The 9,066-nt window shown below is 47.9% G+C and overlaps 1 protein-coding gene across 4 annotated transcripts in view; it reads right to left on the minus strand.

Annotated features, from left to right (window-relative positions):
* The window catches only part of KCNH1 (potassium voltage-gated channel subfamily H member 1), a 370,873-nt gene that overhangs the window by 106,231 nt on the left and 255,576 nt on the right, over window positions 1-9,066 (minus strand). For all 4 annotated transcript variants that reach the window (XM_014834830.3, XM_014834829.3, XM_070497276.1 and 1 more), the window contains exons 8-9: window positions 7,850-8,049; window positions 1,769-2,021 (exon numbers count right to left, since the gene is read on the minus strand). In XM_014834830.3, coding sequence (XP_014690316.1) covers window positions 1,769-2,021; window positions 7,850-8,049 — 453 coding nt within the window. The remainder of the gene's footprint in view (window positions 1-1,768; window positions 2,022-7,849; window positions 8,050-9,066) is intronic.

A 9,066-nucleotide genomic window follows, 5' to 3' on the forward strand; every position in this document is an offset into this window, starting at 1 on the left:
GCAAGAGGAGGGATGGGTATCACGTACTCCAAGGTCAAGCGGGAACGAAGTCTGGGCTTTTTTTTTTTAATACTATAGACATCTAGATACTTAGTTTAAATCTCAATTCTAACTTCAGTGTAACTTAATCTCTCCTGGCCTCAGTTTCCTAAGAAATCATATGTAAAAGATAAAATGCAATGTCTAGCAGTGCCTGGCAACTTAATGGGCCAGCAAACAACACATATTATCATTAGGATTGTAGTATTGCAAAATGGATCACAGCAGAGGTTTTGGAGTCAGAAGGACTCCAGGATGCTGGTTCCATGGACCTCAGCAGCTGTGATGCCTTGGGAAAGTTCTCTAACCTCTCTGAGCTTGCATTGTCTTATCTACAAAAGCGAGACAATCCAATCACTTCATAGGGTGACTGTAAGTATTAAATGAGAATCTGTATGTTAAACGCCTTACATAAATGTAAGATCTCCATAAATGTTGGGCACTATTCTGATGGCTTGCTCCCTCAGAGGTAGACATGCCCCCAGTAAAGGACTGACCTGTAGCTACCTCAAGCAATCAGATGAATCTCTCAAAGGCCACTGATGCTTAACATGCCAAATACCGTATGTTCCCCCATGCTCCTGCTCCTCCTCTCATGTTCCCTATTATAGTGTATGGCACACCAGCTTCCCTGTTATCCAAATAAGAAACCCTGCAGTCATCATTGACTCTTCTCTCTCCCCCTACAGCAGATCAGTCATTGGGTTCTTTTGATTCTACTACTTCTTCCTTTTTTTTTTTTTTTTGGTGAAGAAGATTGGTCCTGAGCTAACATCTGTGCCAGTCTTCGTCTGTTTTGTATGCGGGATGCATGGCTTGATGAGCAGTGTGTAGGTCTGTACCTGGGATCTGAACCCGTGAACCCCAGGCTCCAGAAGTGGAGCACGTGAACTTAACCACTATGCCACCAGCCCAGCCCCTGATTCTACTTAAATATGTCAGATCCATTTGCTTCTCTCCATCTGGCCACCACAAGTATTATTTCAAGGTATCGTCAACTAGATAACCTGTCTCTAACCTCACCTCCCTGCTCCAGCCTTCCTCCTTCAGTCCACTTTCCAAGCTGCAACTACAGTCATCTTCCTAAAGTACAAATCTGATCATGCCTCTCTCCTGCTTTAAACCCTTCATTGGCTCCCAAAATAAAATCCAAGTCCCTTAACAGGGCTTCCAGAACCTGCCATGATCTGGGCAGTGCTAAGCTCCCTCCGCAGCCTCATCCCTCAGCATGTCTCTTCTTGTTCTGTGCGCCCCAGCCACACCAAAGTACTTGCAGTTCTCCAAATGAATCATGCTCTCTCTTTCTCTCTCTCTCTGTAAGGATTTCACACATGCTCGGTCCCTTCCCTTCTCATGCTAACTCATTCTCAATCTTCAGGTTTCAGCTTAGGTGTCATTTCTTCCAGGAAGCCTTCTCCCACACTTGAAGGCTTAGATGCCTTTCTAAGTCAGATGCCCCTTTCACTGTAATAGCTGCTTATTTGTTTATCTACCCCACTAGATTGGGAACCCTTTAAGGACAAAGCCCAATTTTGTCATTGAAACACCCCAAGTGCCTCAAACAATGACTGATACAAAACAGGCATTCAAATATTTGTTTGATGGACAGAAGGGTGGATGCTAACACTTGGCCTTGCCCTGTGGAGCAGTTTCTGGTGTAGAGCTGCCCAGTAGCTAAGCCAACCCCGGGGCACCAGAATGTATTCTGTCCAGCAAAGGCAACACTTACCCAGGATGGCCACCACCTCGTCATCCTGGATCACCTCCAGGGAGCCGGAGACCACAAAGCAGAGGCTGTCCACACTCTCCCCTGCGTGGTAGATGAGGTCCCCCGGGGCGCAGTGCACCGTCTGGAACTCCATGGCTAGCGCGCGCAGGCAGCCGTCGCTGGCCAGTCGGAAAGCTGGGTGCTCCTTGAACACCTTGCGGTTCAGGTGCACGCAGATGTCGGCTCTCATGTCCTTGGGGCAGATCTGCAGGACCTGGCCGGGCACAGGAAGAAACAGTGTCAGGGCCCTCCCTTTGGCCTCCAGCCCATAGCCCCTCGGCACCCCCAACACCCCACTAGGCTGGATTGTACTCTTCAAGGCAGTGGTGGACAAGACAGCCACAGTCAGGGCCGGCCCAGTGGTGCAGTGGTTAAGTTCTCAGCTTCCGCTTCGGCAGCCCAGGGTTTGTCGATTCAGATCCTGGGTACAGACATGGCACCGCTTGGCAAGCCATGCTGTGGCATGCATCCCACGTATAAAGTTGAGGAAGATGGGCATGGATGTTAGCTCAGGGCCAGTCTTCCTCAGCAAAAAAGAGGAGGATTGGTAGCAGACATTAGCTCAGGGCTAATCTTCCTCAAAAAAAAAAAAAAAAAGACAGCCACAGTCCTTGTCCTCATGGGGCTTACTTTCTTGTGGGAGAGACAGGTAGTGACCACAAAGATCTGTGTAAATGCTTAGGACAGGGGCCCAACAATCTAGGGGCTGGGAGTATGTGGGACTCTTCAGATAGGTGGTCAAGGAAGGCCTCTCCCAGGAGGTGACAATTAAACTGATAGCTGCATAATGGGCCAGAGGGGGCCATGTAAAAGAAAGACATTCCAGCAGAATAGCCAAAGTTGTGAGGCGACCTGAGCAATAGCCAATGGGAATGAGGAAAAAGGGATAAGAGACGAGGCTTCGGGAGAACGCCAAGCAGGAAAGAGGGTAGAGACTTTTAGGTTAGGAGAAGACTTGCATTTTATTCTGAGTGTGTTGGGGACACATTGAAGGATTTCAAGCAGGGGAGTGACAAGACCTGACCTGTATTCTAAAAGGATCATCACAGCTACAGAGCGGGGTTCGAGCGCCCTGATCATACGATGCGGGAGTGGAGCCAAGGAACCAAATTAGGTCACTCCTGCAGGTGCCCAGGTGAGAGGGGACTCAGACTGGGATGCTGGTAGCTGAGCAGGTGAGAAGGGACCAAATTCAGGATATATTTTGAAGATAGAGCTGCCATGATCTGCTGATGGACTGAATATGGGTGTGATTTAAAGAGAGATATAAAGTAATACCTACTGATCACATATTATGCACCAGGCATCGCTAAGTACTTTAGAGTCATTCATTCATTGATTTCATATTTACCTATCGAGCACTTTATTAGATGCCAGGAATCATTCTAGGCTCTGACGATGCAGCAGTGAACAAAATGGACAAAAATCTCCACCTCGTGTAACCTACCATCTAGCGGGAGGAGACAAATAATAAGCAAAACGGGTAAAATTTAGCAATAAGTGCTAAGGAGAATAATGAAAAAGGAAAGAAGGAGAGGGAAAGTCAAGGAGAACTGTGAGTTTTACATTTTCAACGTTACATGCATTAGTTAATTTAAGCCTCACCTAAACCCTAGGAGATAAGCGCAATTATTGTACCATTTTACAGACGAGAAAACTGACGCACAGGGAAGAGAAATAACTTGCCCAAAGTTGCACAGCCAGGAAATGGCAGAGCTGGGTTCCCAAACTAGGCAGTGTGACTCCAGAGCCTAGTTGACATACGAACCACTGCCTAGATTATGCGGCCGCCCAGAGCAAATGGGCTTGTAATTTGACTCCCAGCATCTAGGAACTCAGGGCAAAATCGGAACCATAAGAGGCCATGCGGGTCTCATCTTCCAAAGAAATAAAAATTCCTTAGCCTTTTCTAGGGGGAGAAGTATTTCTCTGGACTAAATTTTAGCAAGAAACCATTGCATGACCCCTTATGTGGCAAGCACTGAGTAATACAACAGGACACCTTCAAGTGGACTTTTCCAGAGAAATCAGGAGTGCTCCTAACATAACCCTTTCTCCCATGGTAGCCTGTGAACAAAGCTGGAGGCATAAAATCAAACGCATCCCTGAAGACATTTCCTTGAGGTGCTGGCGACGTCCCCACTCCTGCTTCTCTGCCTTCGCACAGGCCATTTGCTTCTGTGCCTGGAGCTCACCCTGAAATTCGGAAGTCCTTCAGCCTGGCTCAGATCTCACCTTGCCCATGCCAGCTTTGCTCCTATCCCACCCTCTCAGGTGACCCCTGTGCTCTGCATGGAGGTGTGGCCGTGGAAAGAGGAGGTCGAACAGTTGAAATTCCAGCTCCATCCCCTCCAAGTCACTTAACTGCTCTACACTTCAGTTTCTCCTGTAAAATGCACACCACTAACCCTGGTTTGTAAGGATTAAGTGAAATTACATCTGCCAGTACACTTCCCCCGGGACAGTGCCTGGCCCCAGTAAAGGACTCAGTAAACCCTGGTCCCCTCCTTCTGTGTCTCTGCATTTTTGCTCTGAGGTTGCAGGATGCCAAGGAACTGAGCATGTTTTCTAGAAGTGGGGATGGAGGACTGACCAATGCAGAGGAAAACTGAGACTGCCAATGCTTAGGCAGAGTGCTTGCTAAGTACTTCCCTCCCTAAGGCTCACTGGAAACAAGACTCCTGTAGAAACACAGATTTAATTTGGGTCCTCTTCTCCCCAAGCAGAAAACCAAGGAGAGAGGAACCCTTGCAAGTCATGTCAAAACTGTGCCCAGCGGTTTGAAACCAAGATTTAATCTCCAGGTGAGTTTATCTTTAAATACCTGGCTTCCCCTGGGCTGGGCTTTGCTGGCAGACAGGCTGCTAGCGAACGAGGCCTTGGCCTGGAGACAATGTTTTATTCATGGGCACTGATCCCAGAGACACTGGAAAGCACACGTGAGGAGGAGAGGGAACCTGGAGTGGAGAAATTACAGACTTTCATGGCCATCAGGCATCTCAGATCATTCTTCTGTTGGTTCCACACTGGGCAGGGTAGGGGGTCCTGAACTCCTCTCTATGAGGGAGGGTGTCAGCTCAAGACCCTGTAGCCTTCCTGGGCCACCTTCCCTTCTGCTTGGTTTGAGGAGAGACCATCCTTGCTGGTCCTTGAGGCCTTGAAGGCCACAGGGAGATGACATCATGGAGGCTCATGGAGGCTCCCCAGGCCGGGCAGGACAGAAGCGTGGTTGGGAGAACAGGCTTGAGGATCAGGCAGATGTGGATTCAATTCCCAGCTTCAACATTTACTAGCTGTGGGAACTCCCTGGTACAATGCCCAGCACACCCCATTGCTCAACGCATGTGAGCTCTCATTTCTGATGCCGTTATCACAGCAGGCCAGAAGGAGGCTTTGAAGTCCAGATCAAAGCCAAGACAGCCTTAGAGGTCGGCCTTAGTCTTAAAAGTCATCTAGTTTCCATGTGTTACAGACACGGAAACAGAGCCTCAGAGGGACAAGTGATGTACTCAAGGTCGTCACCTCATTACTGGTAAAACTGGAGTTGCCAGAACTACCACCCTCCTGCCTCACACATGCACCTTAGCCCTCTGGTCATCACTGACCATTCTGATCTAGAATGGAGGGGACAGGAAGCCGGGAGAGGCATGGGATCATGGACTGGTTCTTACCCGAGCAGTTGCTGGCCACAAGCCCCTGCCAGGAAGAACAGCCACCCCAGGCTAGGCTGAGCTCTGCCATGAGTTGCCACAGTATTCCCTTTTCAATCCGTATCAAGGCCTGGGGCTAATCCCAAAGCCCTCCAGGAAAGTGAGACGGCAGGAGGGGAAGGGAGCGCAAATGCTGACAATGCTGTCTCCCAGGGCAGCTGCCCAGTCCAGCTCTGCCGTGAGGGCAGGAAGGGCTTTTTTCCCACAACCAGATTTACAAAGGCATCCGGGACCCTGGGAAAAGGAGCCCCAGGGCTGGGAGATCAAAGTTCCTTTCTGCTCCATCAGCTGCCAGGCACCCACAGAACCTACGCGCCTTGTTGAGAAAGCAGAGCAGAAACAACAGGCACAATCAGGGCAGGTGGTTGGCAAAGCCAAGGACTAAGTCCCGCCCGCCCCATGCCCTGCCCATCTGAGAAATGAGGGCAACTCCATCTGGACTTGTCTTTCCCTCCAGTACATGTTTTAAATGTACTAAAAAAAAAAAAAGTAATAGTAGGAAAAGCACAAGCTTTGGACTCAGACAAAACTGCATTCAAATCCTGACTTTGCCATTCTTAACTCCGTGACCAGGGACAGTTAATACATTAATTGAGCCTCTGTAACTTCATACCTTCCGTAGAAATAATAGCAGCTCCCTTCTGGAGTTGTTGTGGAGCCTAAATGAAGCATGAATGCAGGGCCAGGCGCGTGCAGGAGTGCAGTAAATATTTGTTCTCAGCGCACATTCAAGGAATGGGAGCTGGTGCTGGGGTGGTGTCATTTTATGTTATTGTTGTTACTATGGCAGATATTCAACAAAACCGAAGTATCCTTCCTTTTAAGTTGGGATCAGTTAAATTTAGTTCAAGTTTTCCTTTTAAACTATCAACTCTCAGCTGACGATTCTAATGGAGAAAGACTAGGAACATGGAGAGCTGGTCCAAAGCCAGTTGAATTTGGCTTTGACTTTGTCATAAGGTATTTCTGCCATAGTGTTGTCTTTCTCTTTTGCTCATTCTAACAATGAAAGGAATCAGTACTTACAGGTTAGCAATAAAAGAAGGGCGGTTCAAAAGGCTGAGAAGCAGAGAAAAACTTAGCAATCCCTTAAAATCTGATGTTACATTTTTGCTTATAGAAAATATACAAAGGAGATAATTCATAAATGAATAATAGAAATAGGAAGTCCACTGTATCTTTCCTTTATTCCTTCCAGTACCGCGAAATTTTCTTCAGTTTGCCGAGATGCATCTACAATAATGAAACTCTTAGGGAATGATAGGGATTTCTTGCCATTTCCATTTTACAGGTGGGAAGACTGATGCCTAGAGATGTGTCTGACCCATGCTCTGCTCAAGTCAACTGATGATTAAGGCACAAGCCCTTGAAGGGTATTTCCCAGACTTGTGTGATGAATAGGGTCACCCGGGCATTGCCAAAAATGCAGATTTCCAGTTCCCTCATACCCTACCCCCCAAATCCTGATTCTTTAGATCTGGGATGGAGGCTGGGAATGTTTTTTTTTTTTGAGGAAGATTAGCCCTGAGCTAACTGTTGCCAATCCTCCTCTTTTCGCTGAGGGAGACTGGCCCTGAGCTAACATCCATGCCCATCTTCCTCTACTTTCTATGTGGGACGCCTAGCACAGCATGACGTGCCAAGCAGTGCCATATCCACACCCAGGATATGAACCGGTGAACCCCAGGCCACCGAGAAGTGGAATGTGCGAACTTAAACACTGTGCCACTGGGCCAGCCCCTGGGAATGTTTTTAAGGATCACACCATGGGATTCTTATCAGGGCCAAGCCCAGAGTGAGGCAAGAGCCTTGGGCACAAAATTGAAGGGGATGCTAAAAACGCAGTAATCAAGATAAATCATAGTTTAATGCAATATTTTTAAAAATTAAAATTCATGCAAAAAATCCATGATGAACAAAATATCGAAGTGTGAATAAAGACAAGATCAGTAGCAGTGCTGTGCCATCTTGGACCCTGAGGTGAAAGGAAGACCAGTAATACCGATCACCTCACCCCGGCTGGCCCTGAGTCTTATCATCATGCAAGTGTGGGAAATTCTGCCCTGGACGGATCAACTTCCAGTCCCTCTCTTCTCCAGGAGACACACCTGCCTTTCCAATATCTTAAATGAAGGCTCTTAATTGCTGGTTCTTGAGCAAGGCTGATGTGGAAGCAATCAAAACTTCTGGAGGTAGGACCTGGGAACCCAAAGCTACCCAGGTGAATTCTGATGGATGGCCAGGATTGAGAATCACTGCCCTACGAGAGCCTCAGGTCTCGCTGGGAAAGCCAAGAGACAAGCAGTTTACCTGAGCTTGTCGCCCTCCTTACCTTCTCTGTGTCGATGCCTCTGGACATGGACCAGGTGGACACGATGTAATCCATGACTCGCTCGCTCAGCCCCTTTGGGACCTGGTAGAGCTTCAGGAAGTCTCTAACGCTGTTGAGCATCTCATGGTACCTGTTGGTGTTGGCGTACATCTGTTGGAAAATGGTCGTCACATTCCCGAAGATTGTGGCATACAGAAGGGCTAGAGGCAGGAGGAGGAGAAGAAACAACACATGAGTGGTCCCTGGGCCAGACCCAAGAATGCCCAACTTGCCCAGAGCAGGTCAATGGCCAGAGCTGTCCCCTCCAGTGCAGACTGTCCTGACCCTCCTCAGGAGAACCTGACCCCAGAGCCTCAGGGAGTGGACCCAAAGAGAGAGCCTCTTAACCCCAGGCCACTAGGACAGGGCTGGGGTAGATGGGAGCTGACAGGGCTGGGGCCAGAGCTAGGAGACAGATGGCAGTGGAGGGAGAGGGGTGGGGGCAGTTGGACTTCTTCACTTTATACTTCTTGTCGCAAAAAGTTTGCACCATGCCTGAGGCCACCAGTCAAACATGTTCCTATGTGTTTCATACCAGCCCAAATCCAAACCTGTCAGCAAGTGATCATCATCAAGCCTTGCTATGTGCCAAGCACTCCCCTACCTGCTGAGGAAGGATGGTGAATGAAAACTCAGTCCTGGCCCTCATGCAGCTAACAGTGCAGCCGAAGGACAGAGCTGGAATACATAATCACAGCTCCCAGTTGCCCTTAAATGCTGAGCTCAAGTGCCACCACTTCCTGGAAACCATCCCAACACTCTTCCCCTCCATCTGTCCCCATGAGAGTGACCAGGACTCCCCAGGCATATTTCTACAGAGCTCATGTTATATGTACCAGTTTACAAGCATATGCCTCTTTCTTTGCCTGCACCCTAACAGGGTTTGAATGGCCTACAGCTGGACCCATCTCTTCCTTTTCCCTCTTTTCCTTGTAACCCCAGTATCTAACACTATACCAGTACTCAACAAATATTTGCGAAATTAGTAAATTTCACATTTTTTTGCTCTAGCTTTTTGAAAAAACTTTTTAAAAAATTTGGATTATTATTGATATATAATAAACTGCATATGTTTAAAGTATACAATTTTGATAAGTTTTGACATATGTAAACACCCATAAAATCACCACCACAGTCAAGATAGTGAACATCTCATCACTCCCAAAAGTTTACTCATG

Source organism: Equus asinus, chromosome 25, assembly GCF_041296235.1.
Source record: "Equus asinus isolate D_3611 breed Donkey chromosome 25, EquAss-T2T_v2, whole genome shotgun sequence".
Taxonomy (NCBI): Eukaryota; Metazoa; Chordata; class Mammalia; order Perissodactyla; family Equidae; genus Equus; species Equus asinus.